Source organism: Macrosteles quadrilineatus, unplaced genomic scaffold (genome assembly GCF_028750875.1).
Source record: "Macrosteles quadrilineatus isolate MER2022 unplaced genomic scaffold, UCM_ALF_1.0 Scaffold_2__2_contigs__length_208266976, whole genome shotgun sequence".
In the NCBI taxonomy this organism is placed as follows: Eukaryota; Metazoa; Arthropoda; class Insecta; order Hemiptera; family Cicadellidae; genus Macrosteles; species Macrosteles quadrilineatus.
The window spans coordinates 8526239-8548865 of NW_026542595.1; the positions used below are offsets into that span (position 1 = coordinate 8526239).

A 22627-nucleotide genomic window follows, 5' to 3' on the forward strand; every position below is an offset into this window, starting at 1 on the left:
TTACACCTTTAAACCAAATTTCATCAAAATCGGACCAAAACTACTCAAGTTATCGCGTTCACGGACGTATATATATATATATATATCTAATATATAAAATTCTCGTGTCACAGTGTTTGTCTGCAAACTCCTCCAGAACGACTTCACCGATCGTTATGAAATTTGGTGTGTAAATTCTGTAGGTATGCGAATCGGACGTAAACTATTTCCCGTTTCGAAATTCTTAAAAGGGCTCCGCCCCAGTGGCTCTGGAGTTTCCCATGTTAACCTTATGAGAAATGGAATTAATGAATCTTAACAGCTGTTTCAATTAAACAAGTTGGTTCTGTTCTATGATGTTCAATAGCATTAAAGTTACAAGGATTACCAACAGGGTGCAGCACTATTATTTCTTTTACATTTATGACAACAGCTAATTTGCAACCAAAAGGTGAGTGAGCGTAGCGAACGAACTTCAACCTGGAGGCGAGTTAGCGTAGCGAACGAGCTAACCTGAAGGCAAGTGAGCGCAGCGAACGAGCTCCAACCTAAAGGTGAGTGAGCGTAGCGAACGAGCTCCAACCCAAAGGTGAGTGAGCGTAGCGAACGAACTTCAACCTGGAGGCGAGTTAGCGTAGCGAACGAGCTAACCTGAAGGCAAGTGAGCGCAGCGAACGAGCTCCAACCTAAAGGTGAGTGAGCGTAGCGAACGAGCTCCAACCCAAAGGTGAGTGAGCGTAGCGAACGAACTTCAACCAGGACGTGATTGAGCGATGCGAACGAGATCATCTTGAAAATTAAACGTAACGGTACTTAAATTATAAATAGTCAAAGGCAAGACAACGTCTGCCGGGTCGGTCTGTCTTAGGGGAAACCTATAACTTAGGCGATACGAAGTTCGCCGGGTCAGCTAGTAAATCTATATATATATATATATATATATATATATATATATATATACATATATAAAAATTTGAACGAATGGTGTTTTTGGCCTCTGGGGACATCAAAATGAAAAAATAAATCGGTCCCAGGTCTAGGTCTTACCGTGCCACCTACGGTAATAGCTACTTTCCTATAGGGAAATTCGCTAAAAACAACAAATAAACAAATTATAGCTACACAAAACAACGATAAATGCAAAAATTTTAGTTACAATCATGCTAACCCGATCCTTCATAGCGACACAAAAAAAAACAACGATAAATACACAAATTTAAGATACAACCTTTGACTATTAATACAACAACATACAACCATACTAACACGATCCGTCTTATGGGTTATGTTTACACAGACTCAAATAGTAAATAAATGAACTCAATGCGTTTCATTGAATTGAAAAATAAATAACAGCAATTAAATTATACAGCTGATCAAAATGTAAACAATTATGTTCTTCATAAGGATAACATGGGAACTTTCAAAGCCACTGGGGCAGAGCCCAAGGGTCTTTTAAAAAAATGTAAGGCCAGTTTGCAAATCTACGCGACACGATCTTTTCAATGAGACGTCAATGGATAAAATCGGTTAAGAAATGGCGGAGGAGTTCAACCGACAAAGTTTCATGTAGCGTATTAATTATATAGATGGTACAGTTTAAGCACATAACATTAGAATGTTTAGAATGTAGAAAATTTAATCAAAGAAAAATTAATTAGATAACAATAAGCTGTTGAATTATTAACACATGTTTCGTATGATTAGATTATAGATACTGGTAAACCAATTATTACCATCTATAAAAATAATTGGTTTTTCTTTTCCGAGTCGGGTTAGCTCTTCTACCCGACCGATTTTCATAATTTTGGCCAACTAAGGACGTACCGCAGATTTATTTGAGCTACTGTATTGTTTATTGAGATCGGACTACCTAAAGCACACTGCTGAATCACGAATCAACGATAATTACCTATCTGCAATCAATGATACGTAACTCTATTTTTATTTAAGTTATTTTATATGTCTTAAAATACTTCAAAAGCTTTCACTTGAGATATTGATAGTTTTAATCAATTAAGTTCAAGATACTGTATCGCTCAATCATAAAGTATAAATTGCATTATATCTTGGATATGGAATTTAGTTTTAAATATATTTAATTAATTCTAACTACGTTATTCTATTTGTTTTGACCTAAGAACCTTCATTGAAATACCACTCCCATTTCATTAAAGCACACAGCTAAATCACGACCAACACAAATTGTTCAAAAAATTGAGTTCTTTATCATCGATTTATATCCAAACGATCTTGCTTGCAACCTCAACAGTACTTTCATAATTATTTGCAAATACAGTGTATTCACAAATTAGGTTATCCAATGACCTATTAATTAATAAAATCGGTTCAGTAGAACTGTAGATTTAATTGTACAAAGCTTAAGAACAACATCTTTAATTCAGTATTTTCTCACTACTATACATTTGGAGGTTGCTTAACGTTTTTGCAAATAACTTTGAAATGGCGAGGAAATCGACCAAAGTGGAGCGTGATATTCTGAAAGAGAATAACATTTCCTACAAATTACCATTATATATTTCTTGAAATTACAAGAAATACATACTGTTTCATTAAAAAGTAGTGTAAAATTATACATATTGTCATATTTGATAGATAGATTGGCATTAATTTGGCTAGTTACGTATACAGACAAATTAATATTTACGTAACAAACAATTTACAGTATTTATTTTGCTTTTTGGAAATGCCACATTGCTATTTTATTTGCATCATTTGTTGCAAAAGAAGCCACATGACCATATAAACGAGTAAGCCCCTAACATTACGTAGAGAGATTAATTGACAACTTTATGTAGCCTATGTATAAGGCTGAGACAACTAACTGACATCCCCCATGTCAATGAATTTTAGCTTTAACAGTAACCCCACAACCAATTTCTCAAAACTATGATAGAGGGTTATTCATTTGCACAGAAGTACATATGTACGATATGAACTGACGCGACAAGACGAAGGAAAAATCAAAAACGGATATACATCCCTTTGAAGTTACAACGTGCCTTCTCAACAAACAGATATTTTTTCTTATATAAAATCATAGATTAATCTGCTTTACACTGGTAAAATAGCGGACATATAGAAATCACTACTAAAAAATTATAAAAATTTAGCATTTTTTTTTAAACCAGAGCAGGTAAAGTGTTTAACTGCAAAAGATCCACCAATACGATTTCAATAAACCCTGCTATAGTAGTGTGCTGCTCCTAGTATATCGAGCTCTAAATATTTGCGTTACCAACGGAAGCGCAAACAATGGCATTGTTTCCTATTGTACAAGCCTTCGAGCGCCCGGTTGGCGGTTTTTTGCTGTGTCTGTATACTCACTACTGCTTGATTTCATCGCAGAGGCGCAGTGTGCGTGATGTTAAGCGTCACAAAAATGCAAATACCCCATTTATATTATTGAGCGAAGCACTTATAATTTTGTGCTTATTTTTGTATTTTAATTTATAAAGGCATTCTGCACATCCACAGGAAACTATCTTTCTAACAGTATGCGTAGATTTTCCCTGCGATGCACATAAGCTGAGATAAAAGGTTTTAAAGCATACTAGCTGTTACCCACGGGCTTCACCCACCCCGTTTTAATTCATAAGTATTAATAAAATTATTGATTGGTTAAGTTAAACTTGAATAAACAAAACAGAATACAGAAATACAAACAAATAATTACACCTGATTTTAATAAGGAAATACATTGAAAGAATAACATACAAATAAGGACAGCTGAGGTTTTTTTTTAACATTATGTATAAGGAAAGTTCCCTTTGGAAAGAAATTACGACCTTAAAGGGTGATTTATGAAATAATGGATAGTTTTGCGCAAGGTTTTTCTCGTCATGACGAACATTTTAAGTTTATGGTTTATGGGGGTGTGACTTGTAGTTTTCTCAAAAGTTCATGGGTACTTTTGGCTTTATATATAGATTTCTGCTTGCCTATTAATATATAGATTCACTTAGATCAAGCATCTGCAGTTGTTCGCATTTCACGGATTGTGGCCCATTCTGTAAGTAACAGCTGTGTTTAAGTCGTATACATAAAGTTGGGCATACTTTGGTTCAATGTTAGCGGTGGGGCACACGGAAGATTTCTCAGGTGCCGTTTGACGTCACTAACTGCTGACGTCACTAACTGCTGCGTCTGAAGAAACAGACAATTTTATAATTTTCTATTATTAAATTAAACTGTCATAACCTAACCAAACGTGCTGATAATGGAAAAATCGAATAAAGGTTTACTAATCTAAAAAATAGTTTTGTTCATAAAATAAAATTATAATTGCCTAAAATTCAATTTTATAATTTTTTAATTATAAAATTAAACTGTCATAACCTAACCAAACCAACCAAACTTGCTGATATGAAAAAATTGTTGATAAAAAGTTAGTGCCGTCGGCGGGATTCGAACCCGGCACATTCGGATTATTAGACCGCAACGCTATCCACTGCACCACCGAGGCCGATGGCCCGATCCGTATCGTTGCGGTATTGGTGTTCCCTCAAAGTGACGTCAGCAGTTAGTGACGTCAAACGGCACCTGAGAAATCTTCCGTGTGCCGTTTCGCAATGCTAGAGGGTATTAACGGTCCAATCAGATAGTAGTATGTTTTCTGTGCCGATGGTAAAAGTAGTCCGAGTACTTAAAGTTATATAGACTAACTGAATGATGTCGATTCATTTTGACACATCGTTTTTAAAAATCCATCCATTATTAACGGAGGAGTGGTGTTTCGTAGAAATCACCTTCACGTATTATACAGTATATAAGGAGTACCATAAGATATTTTTATTAACATTTGATATTATTACACACCAAGTTTAACATGGAGGATTCGAAATGTTTAATGTCAAACTTTGTCTCAACTAATTTGAGAGAACGGCTTGATAAATAAAGGCATGTTTATTTATTATTTGTTTTATTAATTAGTTTGAAATAAATAGAAGTAGGGAAACTTCTTTTTTTTAGCAGTAGTAAAGCTCTGCCAAAACAATTACATATAAAAACCGATGTTCATAGTTTGGTTTACTGATATCAATATTTAAATGAAGTATGATAGCATTACTAAGTGACAAATTATCAGTTCACTGAGAGATTATGTGAACACGAGACATCTTCTATATGAATAAAATTAGAGTTTTGTCTGTACATTATTTCTTAGTACGATCTAGGACTTGCCTGAAATATTGTGTTCAACTGTTACGGGCTAGAACTAGCGTAAGATGTGTTGGTGGGATAGAAAAAAGGTAGAAAAATTACAGGGTCACGTGACTTTCTCTCAGTAACACTCTTAAATTGTATTTTAGCTTTTATTATGGTTTAAAACGCAATACCATAGATCCAAAATGTTATAACACACATATTTTTCCTTTGTTCAGTTGAATTAGTGATTAGGGTAGAGGCAGCGTAAAGAAAATGAGCAAAATACAGGGCAGATAGTGGCGTACACAGGGTAGTATTTAAAGGCTAAAAATAGATCGTTTAAGGAGTTTTCTTATCGAATAAATTCCTACTGTGTGTATTGATGTCATTAGCATTGTTTTTCAAACGTGCTATTATCTCACGTCAAAAATGTGCTAGTATAATTAACGACTAGTGTACATGTTGCTCTAAATCAAGCAATTGCAAAGAAGTAAAGTAGTTATTTAAAAACAATTATTAACTTATTTAAAAACGAATAAAAGTAATAATTTCCGATGAGTTTAAAAGACTAAACTCATAGATGGAACGTACCTAACATTTCCATATAATAGCCTAAACATTTCTTGTAAATATTTTACCATTTTTCAAAAGCTGATCTGGTTTTTAGTGTATTCTACAAATATTTCCCACTTATAGCCACATAGGTAGTCCATGTTGATCTTCGTCAATGATAACGTAGTCAGCATGGTACTACCCATTGTCACCAGTACAAATTTCAGTAATTTTTTTATAGAGATACAATTTTGTTTACAATAGGTACTTAAGAACTGCCTGATTTTCTGCATAACCTCTCTGTCACAATTTTATTTGCCTCAATTGGCATTAATTTGGCTAGTTACTGTTACAACGTAAGTTATATTTACCTGAAAATATGCAGAATTGTAAGGCCTACTGTTGTTCAGATGGGTTTGTGTTTCCCTTGAATGTGAATAATGCGAATCCTTCAATGCCAGTTTTAATAAGGTTTCTTGGATGTAGTCATATTATTTTAAAATCACTTGACTTTTATGAAAACATATATAATGTCCTTGCCGTACCAGTTTAATTCAGCCTTAGAGGGGTTTCCTTTGCAAATCATCATAAAGTTAAGTCCGTGTTTCCTACAAAATAGTAGCACTTCCGATAACATCCTTGTTCATTGTTTGTGGGAATCTTCGTATTGTAGGTGTTCTTCTTTTATATAGGATGATAACGATAATATTTTTAAAAAATCTCGATTTCTGCTACTTGGTGGCGTTCTATGACTTTCCTATGTTTCCTTGGAAAGCAATTACGACCTTTAAGGGCAGTTTATGAAATAATGGATAGTTTTGCGCTAGTTTTCTCGTCATGACGAACATTTTAAGTATATGGTTTATGGGGGTATGACTTGTAGTTTTCACAAAAGTTAATGTGTACTTTGGGCTTTATATTGATAAACTAGTGGCTTGTAGGGACATAAGTCCCTAAAAAGCTCAAATGTAAAACAAACTATTGTAATATTTAAACAAACTCAGAATAAAATTATCTATGTGTCAGAATCGATACAGTGCTACAATACTACATGTACTCATATTAGTACCCTGGCCCAGTTATTATTTCTAATATTATAGCTCTACTCCTTTTGTAAAGGCACAACTGAATTAGTGTAAAGGCTGCCCTATAAGTTATAGTTGATTATAGTTTCGTTTCTGATCAACATAAAATATAAACTACTCTCTGTGTCAGCTTATGTGGTGGTATTCCTCCTAAAGCTGTGGTTGATTTTATACACTCTTTAAAATAGGCCAATTTAAACGTTCAATGGGTTCATAGTTTGTTAAGACCATAGTAAAGTATTTATTTGTTAATCCGTTATAATTTTTAAGTTAATAACACAGCGCTGTCTGATGTTATGATGCAATGTACAGATAGCCGACAGCTAAGCCATATCAGCTATAGTCATGTTAATAGTATATTATTTTTCATTCAATGGATGTAAATTTTGTTTGAAAACATTTTACCGTTTATATTATTTATTTAGCCTACAGTTAAAAAAGCGAATCATCGACTGATTACTTGCCATTGGTTAGGGTTCCATTATCATGTTAATGAAACCAATCAAGAAAACAAATTCATCAGCATTGATATAGGTACATATTTTTGGTTAGTGAAACATAAAGAATCGGAAACTACCTCCAGGGTTTACTGTTATATATTCTATCTTTACTATCTATATAGATTGTATATATATACAATGCATGTTGGGCTATATTATTTTAACCTTTTTTCCTTGGAGCAACAGACAGTAGATACCTGGTTAAAATCTACTCCAAACAATTTTATTTTTCCGCCCATTGGAATTTGTTATAGTAATTAATGAAAGGAATATATGTATTGCCTGTACAAACCTATTTCAAATTTTATTCCCAGGTTATTCTCTAGAGTAACTGTTAAGGGGATCCAGGCTTCAGAAAGTGAAAAAATTGCCAAAATTCACTTCTTTTTTTTTATAGTATTTTATTGTTATTTGGTTATTTATGTACAAGAAAATATAAGTTTTATAGGTATCCTACACGTTTTTCATAACAAAAAATATATTTTCCCCAGATACTACATGCGCGCGTCTTAGTATTTTCTAGGACTTCGATCGCGATTCCCCGAAAGTTGTGGTTTTTAGTGTTTTGTAACAGAAAATTTGATATATCTCAGCCAATTTTTGTCCTATCATGTTGAAAATTTTACCAGATGTTCTTTATAGTATTTACAAACTTTTGGGTATAATTATTAATATAAGTCAAATAGTTAAAATAATAAAAAAATTTTATTTGAAATATAGTATAAGAATTTTTTTTTTGTTTTTCAACCTTTATAAAATAAAAACTAATTATCCTACAAACAAAGTAATACCCAGGATTTCAGTAAGTGTACATAGCTACAAAAAGACACCTAGTTGAACAAAATTGATCAACTATTTTATGAGTTATATCAAAAATAAAAATGTGTTACGTTATGATACATAAAAATACATAAAATGGTACTGTGGTACATAGAGTGGCTACAACAAATAAAATAACAGTTTTTAGGCCCATTTGATATAATAAATATCTTAAAAAAATGATAAACATAAAAAATTTAAAAAATGTATTTTCTGAAGCCTGGATCCCCTTAAGGTTATTCCACTCGATAAAATCATAGATTAAACACTACAATTACGTGTCAAATTAAATGTTATGAAATTTAAAACAAAAGTTTTGAATAAATTTTCAACATATGTTTTGAAATAAAAACAAAACAGAAGTTTTCTAACTAATCTTGCATCGTTGATTATTTAGTCAATGGGGCTATTTCATGTTAAACATTCCTTCAGCACAACAATAACCTACTAATGTGAAGAAATGTAATCAAAGTAAAATAATTTTGTAAACTTCGTGAACATATGTTTAAAGAAACCAAATCTTAAATGTTTCAGCCATTCTACTTCCATTTACTTTGATTTTAACCATCTCCCACGATTCTACTAAATTTCATGCGCTTGGCTAATTTACATACAAATACACAAATTTGCAAATTGCACAGTAAAATTAATTTCAACATTCTAAGACATAACGACAAAAGTCTCAATTGTAGGTAACGTCATCCCTGGTTTTATATAGTATACAGTACATTGCAGAATTTACTGGCAAATGAGTTAAATCCAAATGTAATATTGCTTACTGGCTTAGATGAATCACGATCAGCTGTATTGAGGTAAACAAAAATCAACAGACAAATGGCTTCTAATGCTATTCTTATGGAGAACATTTTACGTTATATTATTGACTAAGTCAAAGGTTTTATCTAATTTTGTGTTAAAATTTGGGGAATTTCACTATTTTTCCGGGATCGAGACCTTTAATTTGAACCCTCTCCCGTCGTTCTACGACTACCCAGTCGCCCACAATTTTGACGCAAAGAATCGGCTTTCGTAATTAATATATAGATAGATATTTAATTTCCACAAAATCAGTTAATGTAACCAATGCGTTTCGTTGAATTGAAAAATAAAGAACACAATTAAATTAAACAGCTGATGTAAACAATATTATGTTCTTCGAAAGGATAACATGGGAACTTAAAAAGCCACTGTGGCAGAGGCCAAGGGACTTTTTCAAAAAATTTAGGCCAGTTTGCAAATCTACGCAACACGCTCTTTCCAATGAGACGTCAGTGGATAAAATCGGTTAAGAAATGGTGGAGGATTCAACCGACAAACTTCGTGTTCGCGTATTAATTATATAGATTTCATATGTGCATGAAATGTTGGTGTGAAACCAACTTGTATAACTTTAAGCTAAATGGTTTAAGTTACCTGGCTTCGTCAAGTGATCCTTCTTCAGTATCACACTACTATAGTTTCGGACTTGAAAATAAGTCCATCTTCAGAAAACGTCAATAGGTCATCTAACCAAATTGGTTAGATGACCTATTGACTTTTTTGTTAACCTGAAGATGGACTTCCAGAGGCTACCTCACCATGTATACCTTTGAAGTAGAGGCTATATTTATTCCCAAAAGGTATCAAACGCCAGATCCTGATCAAATCTTTTCTATCACTTTAAAGTTTGTTTCGTGTTTTTAGTCTTCACGTACAGAGACTTAAATCTTTGTATTAAATTGTTAGCAATCATAAATCGTGGACAGAATCTTCCACAAAAGATAAATACAATATAGTTCAACACCCTAGAACTCCTTAAAAAAAAAAATGTTTTGTTAAGGCTTCGTCATAATGTTAAAAATACTCAATACAACAAATTCATTAATTTTACATATGTAAACGTTGATAGTTGTGTGCGTATTGTATTTTAATATATCTTCTGTATACATATAGTCCTCTATATTTTCTGTGTACACAAATGCTTCTGTATACACGTTTTTGCAACTCACAGTAACTGAGAAATATTCTAAACTGGTGAACTGTTTTTATAAATTTTTGCCATTATTTCTCAACCCGTGCTTAAAAAATTAGTGACTCGTGGATAAATCCAGATACGAAATTTAATCTAAATCGGACCACAGGTTTTGTCTGTAGCTCTGTATCAGGATCATACAAGTGTGTATTATATAACCTGATATTAGTCAAAATATGTTTTATTCTATAACGTTTAATTTAATTAAACATAAAAGTCATGCTCCCTCCATTTTTAAAGTATTCAGTCCAAAAATGTAATAAATTTACTTGTGCATACATATTTATTTCGTTTTAATAAATAATTGAGGTGATGCAATACACTTATGTAGGCAGTCGCAGCAGTCGAATCCGGGCATAGCGCCTAAAGTTTCACGAACGCAAACCGCGCAACGAGTAGCTAAATGAGCCGTAGAGTAAGTGAGCCATCTAATATTTTGAAGAGGGTTCACTTACTCTACGGATCATAGTGCCAATGAACTGTAGAGTAAGTGAGCCATCTAATATTTTTCTGCAGGCTCGTATAGTATACGAGCCTATTCCTATAATTTATATTATTCATTATTTTGGCTCGTATACTATACGAGCCGATTCCTAAATTATCAAATAATTCGTAAGCTTGGCTCATAGTCACTATGATCTGTAGAGTAAGCGAACCTTCCTACTGTATTTTTAAATATAATACACGAGGCTCATAGGCACAATGATTCGTAGAGTAAGTGAACCCTCTTCATTTATTTTTTATTTTCGATAGGCTCGTATAGTATACGAGCCTGTAGTGCAAGTGAACCTTCAATATTATTTAAAAAGCTCGTATAGTCTATGATCTGTAGAGTAAGTGAGCTGTCCCCAATAATTTTTCAATTACTAAACCTTCGTTTTTAGTCAATCAGAAGCCTCTAAATGACACTGTTGGCAAAATTAATCCTGAAATACAAATTGTGCCTCCGCTACACGGTGCACAACAGCACAACACACAGACAGACATAAACATACCAACATAACATAACCTCTTTTCTTTGTGTTTATAAAATTAATAGCCTATCTCATTTAAATTCAATCATAATAGAGTTGTACATTTTAATGATTTGATATTGCATTTTGTTTGTAACAGTTTATTGTTTCTTTCTTTCTATTGTTGTTGCTTTTCTTGACAAAAAACATTTATTTTATGTAGGCTATACCGGTAACCAATATTAAGTTACCTAACTCAGAATTAATTAAAATATAGCCTACCTACTCTGGAGTACGCCCAAGTTATTTATTCACATATTTTATTTGTTTGGAATTAATAAGCTTAGTTATGATTTTGAAATATACATTGTTTACACTGACAGTTTCAGTAGTTCCACTCTTTATTATATTAAAAGATGCAAAATCCTTCAATTTTATTCCTAAAGTAATCCTGGACAGCGTATCAGTAGTTAATTCTGAATCCTTTAACCAATTATTAGCATCTGGTATCTTCACATACTTCACAGCCATTGGTGTAATAAAATCAGAGGAAACTGATAGTGCCTCTAACTCTTTGTTTACGGAAGAAGAAATTAAACAGTTTAACGGAATCAGTAAAGATAAACGACTTTACCTCGCAATATTAGGCAACGTATTCGACGTTTCAAAAGCTGCCAAATATTATGGGCCTGGTGAGACGTACAATGCATTTACAGGTAGGCTAATTGTTCCAATATTTATTCATTATTAGGTATGCTACACTAAAGTCTCAATTAGGCTAGCGATTGACCATAGCCATCCCTAGTATACTAGAGACGGCTATGGATTGACTCATTTTTTTGTGCTCACTAATTTTTAGGTGACTTGAGTTGTGTCTTCCACATTAAGATGATGGCCTACCCTAATATTGAACCATTGGTGTTAGGAATGGTCAAGGATATCCAATTTATCCGTTATTTTATGAGTTTTTATGGGAAAATCACCATTAAAAATCAAAATTTCAAAAAAATGAAAAAATGCCTGGAGATACCATGGATTAAAACCTACATATAAAATTTCATAGAAATCGGACCACGGGTGTAAGTTAGTCCCCATACACATCCAGACACACAGACATCACTTCGAAAACAACTTTTTTTGGTCCAGGGGGACCCAAAACGAATATAACTTATCCACTCAAAACTCAAACTCGAAAATTTTGATGAAAACAATAGGCCTACTTTCTCCATATACTACTATGGTGGAGGGGGAGAAAGTAAAACTATGATATGCAACGAGAACTATCAAAATAGGATTGTTTACAGTTACTTTTATGTTTTTAATTTCATGAATCATTTGTGATATTTTGCGAATCTTTAACAATTTTTATGGGAAGGTCTACAGTAACAAATCTAATCACCTTTGAGCAGTACATATATTCATCAAACTTTGATAATAGAGCCCAAGTTGATGCCTTGTTTCTCGACTTTAGTAAGGCTTTCGATAAAGTGAGCCACGATCATCTTATTGCTAAACTGAAGGCCTATGGTATTATTGGCAAACGGAACTTCTATTGTGGATTGACAATTACCTGAGGATAGACACTCGATAGTCAGATTTGCAAATGCTGAGTCTCTACCCATGAAAGTTTTGTCAGGGGTTCCCCAGGGATCTCTCTTGGGGCCTTGTCTGTTTAACATCTTTATAAATGATATAGGGGAAGTAATTGAGTCCGAATACCTGTTATTTGCCGATGATATAAAATTATTTAAAACGATCAGAAATGTTAGTGATGGTGAATCTCTGCAGAGAACTCTCGCTGGCATCGAGTCTTGGTGCAAGCAGAATTTGATGTATCTCAATGTATCTAAATGCAATGTAATATCCTTTACAAGACGTGAAACTATTGTACATATAGATTATCGGTTGGATGGTACTCCCCTGAGCCGGTGCCACGTAATTAAAGACCTTGGAGTCTATTGGAATTCTTCCCTTACGCCTGAGCACCACGTAAATGAAATCTGCAGGAAAGCTTGTGGAATCCTCGGTCTGATCTTCAGAGTGTCAAGAAATGGATTTTCAATAAAAACTCGTAACTACCCTTTACAAGACACTCCTACGCCCGATTTTGGAATATGCGTCGGTGGTTTGGAAACCTTACCATGACATCTACGTTTCTCGGTTACAGCGAATTCAGAGAAGATTTGCCAGAATGATGGGAGTTAGATGTGGCTACAACTATAGAGACGTCCCAGTTGAAGAACTTGAGTGCCTGCTGAACCTTCATACTCTGGCCAAGAGAAGAGATGTTGCGGATCTGGCTTTCTTGTTAAAACTGATCAATGGTAAAATTGACTCTCCTCAGCTGTTGGAAAAGCTGTTATTTCGAGTTCCAGGCAGTACCAGGTCTGCAGATGTTTTCTTCAGGGCGCAGTACAGGACTAACTACCTGGGTAATAGTCCGATGATCCGACTCCAACGACTAGGAAACAAATTCTAGCCTAGACAGTCTAGCCTCCCTTAAACATAAAATTCCACACGATTAATTAATTCACACCTAATTACACTTCACATCCAAATACAGATATACACCAGACTTGAGGAACTATACCACTTACATTAGAATAGGCCTACAACAGTTTAAACTCAGACATCCTACCATACGATTCAGACATACATTTTATTATCATTGTTATCGTTATTATTATTCTTATGCCTTGTTATTGTTATTCATGGTCATTCTGCATTGTTATTGTTATGTCATACTTTATAGCTGTTATTGTTGATTGATTGTATCGATGCTATTGCTGATGAAATGTTGTTTTGTCGTAATTTAATGTTTTGTATTTATATAGGCCTAATCTTATTATAATCTTAACTGATTGTATTTTGTAAATGGCATTGCCATGGAAAATAAAAATGAAAAATGAAATTTATTTTTCTCTATATTGTTTAGGTGAAGTGGTAGAATATTATGGCTATGGTAGATGTGTAATACTAAATAGTATACTGTAAATTTAAAGAAGCGAATTTTTTCAAATCGTGTCCTCCCCCATTGCAAACGCAAAGCTTGAGTAACACTTGTAACAGTGGATTTCAAATATCCCGCCAGATAAGTAAATTGGAGTCAAGCAAGCGTCACTGTGATATCGCTACCCTCCCTCTCCCCCGCCACAAGTCGGAGGGGCACGGACTTCTCTAATAAGTGACCAAGACATTCAGTGCCGTACCGTCAAGCTATCAAGTTATGAATTTTCGTTTATGGTGTAAGTTAGTGCAGTGTCGCTGATTACCGATCGGGGCATACTTCCAAATGGGTAAGTGTCCCTCCAAAAGTCAAAAGTTGTTAATTCTTAAAAAATTTCAGATTTTAATCTCAATTTTTTCAAAGTTTGTCTCGATTTTAATTTTCCAGCATCGAGTTCTTAAAGTATCGAACGTTCTCACTCTCGGTTAGAGGCAAATGTCTCTCACCTCGAGGCTCAAAATCCCTTTAGAAATTTTACACCATATAATCGAGCGGAGGCATCTGTCTCGTCGGTTCGATTATAAAAAGGCCCTCTTAATTTCAAGTAATAAATCATTTTGGTTGAGTTTTTATAAAGTGAAAAGTTAGTAAAATTTTATTTTGGAGTGTTCCATTTTGTTGTTCTGTTGGTCATGGGAAGATTAAATATGTTTTATTTTCAGAGTGTTAGTTTATCGCTTATTCTCCAACTTAAATTCCCGTTTTGAGTTTTAGGCCTATCCCTTGTATTTTAAAGTCTTACACAGTGTGTAGATAATATATTATGTTGTGTGTAGTATTTATTTATTTTTATTTATTTATTTATTTAACATCATCACATTACATCAATTCTCTTGACAGGTGATTTGTCATTAAGTCTAATAAAATTATACATTGAAAAATCTACATTATATTCCGTGTGGGGTACATATCTCGCATGGTGATACATTTACAGAGAGTGTTATCTTATAGTTTATTCTCCAATTTAAAACCCCCTTTTAAATTGTGATCTCATATTTGTATTTTAAAGTCCTACGAAGAGTGTAGATAAAATGTTACGTTACGAGTAATATTCCGTGTGCGGTAGGTATCTCGCATGGCGATATCACCGTACGTTTGAGCATAACTGTTTTAAGAAAATCATCTTGATAGGCGTTTAGTTGTGAGTTCAAGCTAATTTTCCTCTGTGTTTTGTTTTTGAAGTGGGGTGTACTTTTGGGTATTTTTTACTTGGTAGTGCGACGTAATTTGTAAATATGATTTTATTGAATATCGGGAGGGGCATCTGTCTCATTACCCACGATATCCAGTTTATCGTTCATTCTGTAAATGTACCGATTCATTATGTATCTGATAACTTGAGATATTGCAATACATTTAGGCTACTAAAGTGCTATGATTCGTCCATGAGGTGTGAAGTTCGTATGTGTAGTTTGGCGCGAGAAAGGAGCACGTTTCGATAAACTGTAAACCGCTGTGATTAAGGCTCGTTAACCATATATCGATGTATGTATTGCCATAGGTTGAGTAGTTACACAATAAATATCGATTGATTATTAGATGTGGCTAATATTTTCAACACCTGATATATTTCCTTTATACCAGGTAAAATTTAAGGTTACTATAAGGATCGAACCTTCTCTGTGGTTTATCCGAGGCAAATATAATTTATTTTGTATTGTGGGAATAATTGACAAAATAATAACTTTTACTAATAGGCTACATCATTCCCATTACAAACTACAAAAAGCATTTTACACTTATCTTTTTTAATTGGTACAGCAAGTTTGGTTGTTATGTTAGGTTAGCTTAGAACAGTTTCATTTCTTAATCCATATAATAGACTATTTTAGCCTAAACAACATCAGTTGTTAACTTGTGACAATCGGAAAACAAAAATATCGATAGGTATATCGAGAAAAAATCATCGATAATAATGAATGTTCCCTTTAACAGGAAATTACCCTATTTTTTTATTAGTAAATGATTAGTAGTTTTATTGATTAGTAGTTTTTTGAGTAGTTTTCATTTGATTTTTTTTCATTATTAGCAAGTTTGGTTAGGCTATGACGGTTTAATTTTATAATTAAAAAATTATAAGATTAATTTTATAATTTTTCTTAATTTTATAATTAAGTATGACGTCATGGATCAGAAGCCAATCAGAAGCCTTCAAATGACACTGTTGGCAAAACTAATGAAATAAATATTACGAATTATTAGGTCCCATAAGTCAGACCCTTTTTATTCTAGGGTAGACTTTAAAGCTTAATAGGCTAAAAAATAAATGGTGATACAATAATAACACAGCTCCTAATGCAAGATTGAATACGCTGTTTTCCCTCAATTTATTGTTCTTTTTAGGCCGCCTTCTCACTAGATTGCAGCCACTGGGTGGCAGCCGCAAAAAAATCACTCTGTTCTGTGTAGTATTTCTTGGGTTTTCCTCATCTGAGACGTTTCCTTTCTTCTTTGGTTCACCAAGTAATTCAGTAGGCATACCTACTGCTAATAACCAACCTCCACTACTATCCACAAATGCATTGCCCTCTTTATCCATATTGTTAACAAGCAATGAAATGTAAACTAAACAAAGCAATATGAATAACAATAGGTCTTAAAACAAACAAGCCCCAATTTAATTGAACTTATTAATTCTCCCGAAAGCTATTACATGTCTTTATTCTTAAGCTTAAGGTATCTTAGTTATGAAAATTCAGTAAAGTTTGTTTTACAGGTCGGGATGGAAGTCGTGCCTTTGTCACAGGAGATTTCACTGAGAGTGGTCTCACTGATGATGTTGAAGGATTGACTTTACAAGAACTTCGCAGTTTAAATGATTGGGTGAAATTTTATTTCAAAGAATATACTTACAAAGGTTTGCATATGAATTTTCCATTGGTCTACTTTTTTCAACTGTGGAATCAGGAGATTACATTTTACCAATCTGTGTTGTTGCTGCATTGCAAACTTAAACAGACTAATCAGAATCAGAATCAATAATCTTTATTCGTTCTGTATGTACATACAGAATAGAGTCAATACATTCAATACATAGGCTACAAATAGTTTTACAGAAATCTTAACATATATAATACTAGTACCATAGAGACATAGTACCGTAGTAACATATAGACTAGTACCATAGATGAAGCAATATAAAGAGATAGGCAGCCATATGGAGTTTAGCGTGGGATATTTTTAGCCTAGTAGTGTGCTGCTCCTAGCGGCAATATCGAGCCCTAAAAATCTGCGTTACCAACGGAAGCGCAAACAATGGCTTTGTTTCCCATTCAGTACGCAACTTCGAGCGCCCGGTTGCCGGTTCATGGATTAAGTTTACTGTGTCTGCTGCTTGATTTTTTTAATGTCACAGATGTGCGAGTTAGCATAAAAATTGCAATTACTCCATTTATATTAAAATCAACATGTACAGTAATACCTTTACTAGTGGATATTATGTCAATGAAGAATTATTTTCATATTAGGCCTAATTTAAACTGATTTAGTATGCAATATTTGTAGCACGCATGACCTTTATACATTTATTTAGCTAATATAAAAGGTTACCGGTAACTACAATTTAATTGATTTGTTATACTTCAACATTCAATCATTTACTTGGTTAAAACGCAAAAAAACTTTGTTTACTTTTCAAGTTAAAAACTCAGAATGCCCAGCTGGTTTATTTTTATTTCCACCCAAACAAATCTAGATTTTTAGCAAATTTCCCTACAGGGAAGTAGCTATTACCGTGGCATGGTTATAGGCCCGGGACCGATTTACTTTTTAATTTTGATGTCCACAGAGGCTAAAAACACTATTGGTTCAAATTGTTATATGCATATGTGTGTCAGTGAACACGATGACGCGATTAATTTTGGTCCCATTTTCCTGAATCTTGGGTTGAAGGTTTAGGGCGTGAGAAACTTAAATGATTTTCAATTCCAAAAATTTTAAATTTAAAATTCCAATGCCATTCTTATGTAAATTAAGTAAACTGTCGTAGTTTCTTTGCTTATGGATATATGTTGCCCAAGTTAATTTTGTACCCAGGATGGGCCCATAAACAGAGCCTTTATTTAAATTTTCGTTATCTTGTATTGTGATAGGTCTATTGACCCATAATTATTATGTTTACAAAAGAATGTGAGTTCATAAAGATTGTAGTTCTTTGAATTTTACTCTGGTTTGTTACTTGGGCAATACTCTTGTCGTTCCAGAAACAATTTTTAACAATAATTTTTAAGTGTAGTGTTAAAGAGTGGACTAATTTGTGAGGTACCAAATTTTAAGGGGGGTAAAAACGTATTGCTAGTCAACAAACACCGTAGCTTACCCGATTTTTATCCACAACATCTTACTCCTAGGCCTATGTGTTGGCCATAGCTTGGGCTATGGACCAAAGAACGTAGGCCTACTTTTAATAACAGTGAAGTACGCAAACACACCCACAACGATATATTTATTCATAATAGCACTTCGTTTCACATAATAAAGTTAAAACGACCGATTTTACGAATATTTAACGCCGATGACAACATCACTTAACCTCGAAATGGTGTTTGTTGACCAACGACAGACGACAACTAGACCGGCTCAACAGGTGAATTTCCGATCAGCTGTTGGCTAGTTCTCAAACTCACCACCAGAGCGATTAAGTCTCGACCGAGGAAATCATGATTTGAGCCGGACAAGATTATTCGCTGTTTGACCACCGACTAGCTCGCACGAGTTACGAATACCACGACACTACGATATTATTACGAAGGTTAGCTAGTTCGCTTAACAACTACTTATCACGTCTAAATTACCGTATATCTCGTTTTCGCTGTTTTAATACCCCGAGACTTGTCGTCTAAGTTCTAAACCCCGTCTTTGCTTTGGCGGGTGAAAGAATCAAGTCTTGGGAGCAGCTGATTAGAACAATCAAACAGCTACGAATATTAATATTAAATCTATTTTAAATCATCCCACGATAAATTCTCCATTCGATTATATTAATTAGGCCCGACGACTCTGTAGGAATTGCTTTTTACATTAGAAATCACATTGGCCTAAGATTGGATACTCGTCGGCCCTACAGAGTCATTCCAAAGGTTAGGCAAAATTCCCCAAAACACTTTTACGAAGGCTGGGATGATATAGTTCCAACTGAGCGTCTGAAGGATTTCCTGAGCGCTTCTAGAGCTCTGAGCCTTCGCTTAAATTTAAATAAATTGATCAGTCAAAGCCGTGACAACTTCGTATCGACCCCTGGATTTTTCTCGGCTCCTTCTGAGCACTCCGGGGAAGAAATTTGAGTGTGGCCGGTTCTAGGGTAGGCCTGGCCTGACTTAGGTGAATACTAGTTTATTCCCCTCTAGAATTTTGCGTCACAAATTGATTTAGCCTCGAAATAAATTGAGGGAGGATGGCTTTCTTTGAACAATGATAACGCATGCCTTATCCATCGTCAGTTTATTTTAAGTTTTTTGGTGCGATTAAAACTAATGAAAACTGTTTTGTGGATTTCAAAAGACCTTAGAATACCCAAGCCAAGATGCTTACAGTGTTCATCGTACCAAGATAAGCTCAAACAAGTTCAACACATGTAATTGCTGTAGCAATCACTTAAAAAAATTTGAAATACAGCAATATTCATATACTGTATGTATTAATCTAATGGTTATGTATAGGCCTACAAGACTCTACACTTTTAATATTTTTCAAAGATGTTCATTAGACTACTTTTATTAGTATATAATTTAAATTGAAAATATTTTTGTGTAACATATTTGTATATTTTAAGGGTTTGATAATTAATTATGCAAAACATTTGTTTGGAATATTTTTTTAAATTATGAAAAACAGAGCAACTATATACAGAGTGTATATAATGTTGTGTATACAGGCCTTTATACATTAAAATGTGTATACTAGGCCTTTACCAGCAGAATATAATGCTGCAAATTTGAACTCAAACGGACAAACGAGCCAAGAATGACAGATGTTCAAAGATTCATTTAATTTACATTAATTGCTATTATACGCTAACTCCTCAGGGGGCACAGCCCTAGGAATCGGAAGAAAATCGTGAAAGTAAGCATTAGGTCGATATGCACATCAAATTAAAGGTCTTTGTCAAAAGAACGACTCGAGTAAGAAATGGCAGTCGTTCAAAGATTTAAAATGGCAGATTTAAGAAATCTTTGAACGGCTGCCACTTTTAACTCGGTCATTGAATTCAAATTTGCGGCATTATATTATATTCTGCTATTAAAGGTCTTTAATTTGATGTCCATATCAACCTATGCTTCTATTTAAGATTTCCTTCTGACTCCTTGCGGGACGTCCCCATGATATGAGAGAAAATTGATAGTTCCTTAAAAGAATAGGTTTTTAGGTGTGGTGTTGATGTACCAAATCTTATCGATTTATCTGTTGTCGTTTAGAAAATATTAAGCCGGCGCGGGACTTAATACACCCTGTATAAAGTGAGTTTGGACATTAATAAACTGAGTACTCTTGTAAGCATAAAATTAAAATTATTTACTGAAATACTGACTAGGTTTTCACATTAGGGCCATTTCAAAGTAAACAATATAGTTAACGTAAAATAGGTAAATACCATCGTAGTGTCCAACTTGTTACATAATTTAGTCTTGATTGATATTATTTAAATACAATTTTTTATGCTTGCATTTTCTTTAATTTATCTTTCCTTTATCTCGTTTAATAAAACATTATCTCTATTTCTTCTACTTAGGGGTGTTATATGACTTTCCTATGTTTCCATAGTTTGCAAATCGGCTCTTTCAATGATTGATCAAGAAACGCAGCACAGTGTTAATTAAGTTTTCTTTTTAGTATATCAAATTGCCCAGGCTTTCTCGCTTTTCTCCATTGTAATATTTACGCCAAAACAAATTTAAATAGTAAATATTTCATTTCAACCAAGTAAGTAAATGTTTTTAGCACATGTTTCCTTAAATTTCAACTAAAACTAGTGGCTTGTAGGTACATAAGTCCCTAGAAAGCTCAAATGTAAAACAAATTATTGTAATATTTAACAAACTGAGAATAAAAATTATCTCTGTGTCAGGATTGATATCCCAGTACAACATATCTTTTGTGTAAAAATCAGTTTTTTGTTTGTCTTTGCTTTTGATGATGTTATTTTCGATAAATCATTTAGATTACTCCATAGGTTTAACTCTGCTAAAGGCAGCAAACATGTTTGTGAATAAATATTGGTTTACTACGGTAGCTTTTGTTCTTTTGGTTAATGATGATGAAAAGGCTTCCCTGATTGAAATGTTTTAAATTGTCTTCGTCAAATATGAAAAGGCAAATAAAGGTGTGTTGAGATAAATTTATTAACTTGAAAAAGCTACTATTAGCCTAGTGCAAGATTATGTGTTGGTATTCCTCCTAAAGGTGCGATTGACTACATATTCTATCAAAAAAGGGCCTAATCAACGGCTGATTACTTACTATTTTGCGACTGGTTAGGGTACAGTACCCAGTTATCGAAACCAACCACGAAACTACTTTTCGTCAACATCTTCAAAATGCATGTTGGTTGGTTTTAAGAAACGGAAACTACCTCTAGGTTTTACTGTTATATATGGTTGCTACATTTAGTACCATGTATGCTAGACTATGTTATTTGAACTTTTTTTGGTTGGGGCAACAGGCAGTACTTGGGTTAAAATCTCCTCCAAACAATATTTTTTTCGGCCCATTAAAACTTGCTATAAAACTAACATATGTTTTGAAATCAAAACAAAGCAGAAGTTTTGCATTTAATCTTGAATTGTTTATTATTTATTCAATGTAAACAATCCTTCAATACAACAATAACCTTCAAATTAGAAGAAAAGCTTCAGTATTTTTTCAGCAATACTAAGTTCAATTTCATTGATTTGAGCCATCTTCAATGATTCTACTACTTATCATAACCCATATCCTTAACAAATTTAGTTTAAAATACACTAGTTTGCAATTTCACAATAATTCATTTGATTTCAACTTTGTAAGAGGTAACTAAAGTCTGAATTATTACAGGTAACGTTATACCTGGTTTTAAATAGTATACTACAGTACATTGCAGAATTGACTGGCAAATGAGTAATTCAAATGTAATATTGCTTACTGGCTTGGTGATAAATTGCGATCAGCTGTATTGAAGTAAACAAAAATCAGCAGTAAATGGCTTTTAATGGTATTCTTATGGAGAGCATTTTACGTTATATCTAATTTTGTATTAAAATTTTCCCGCCGTCACTGGATCGAGACCTTTTATTTCCTCTCCCGTCATTCTACGACTTCCCAATCGCCCACAATTTTGACGCAAAGAATCGGTTTACGTAATTATTATATAGATACTAGTGAACCTGTGCGGCTCAATGCCCCGCAAAATAACATAGGAATTTAGGAAACAAATTCATCGTGTTATATATTGACTCAACGTCGAAAATTAAATACAGTAATAATAAAGCCTTAAGGGAAGCAGCCCAGCCATTTTCTAGCTGTATGTATATTATATTTAGTAAATTAATGTAAGTGTTCAAGTTCAAGTATGTTATAAGCAG

The 22627-nt window shown here is 33.7% G+C and overlaps 1 protein-coding gene across 2 annotated transcripts in view; it reads left to right on the forward strand.

Annotated features, from left to right (window-relative positions):
- Nucleotides 1-11136: 11136 nt before the first annotated feature.
- LOC128987860 (neuferricin-like) overlaps nt 11137-22627 on the forward strand; it is a 44376-nt gene continuing 32885 nt past the window's right edge. The window contains exons 1-2 of one of the 2 annotated variants that reach the window (XM_054408919.1): nt 11140-11781; nt 16789-16929. In XM_054408919.1, coding sequence (XP_054264894.1) covers nt 11415-11781; nt 16789-16929 — 508 coding nt within the window. In that variant the 5' untranslated portion in view covers nt 11140-11414. Of the gene's footprint in view, nt 11782-16788; nt 16930-22627 lie in introns of both variants that reach the window. The other variant, XM_054408920.1, reaches the window with a different exon arrangement.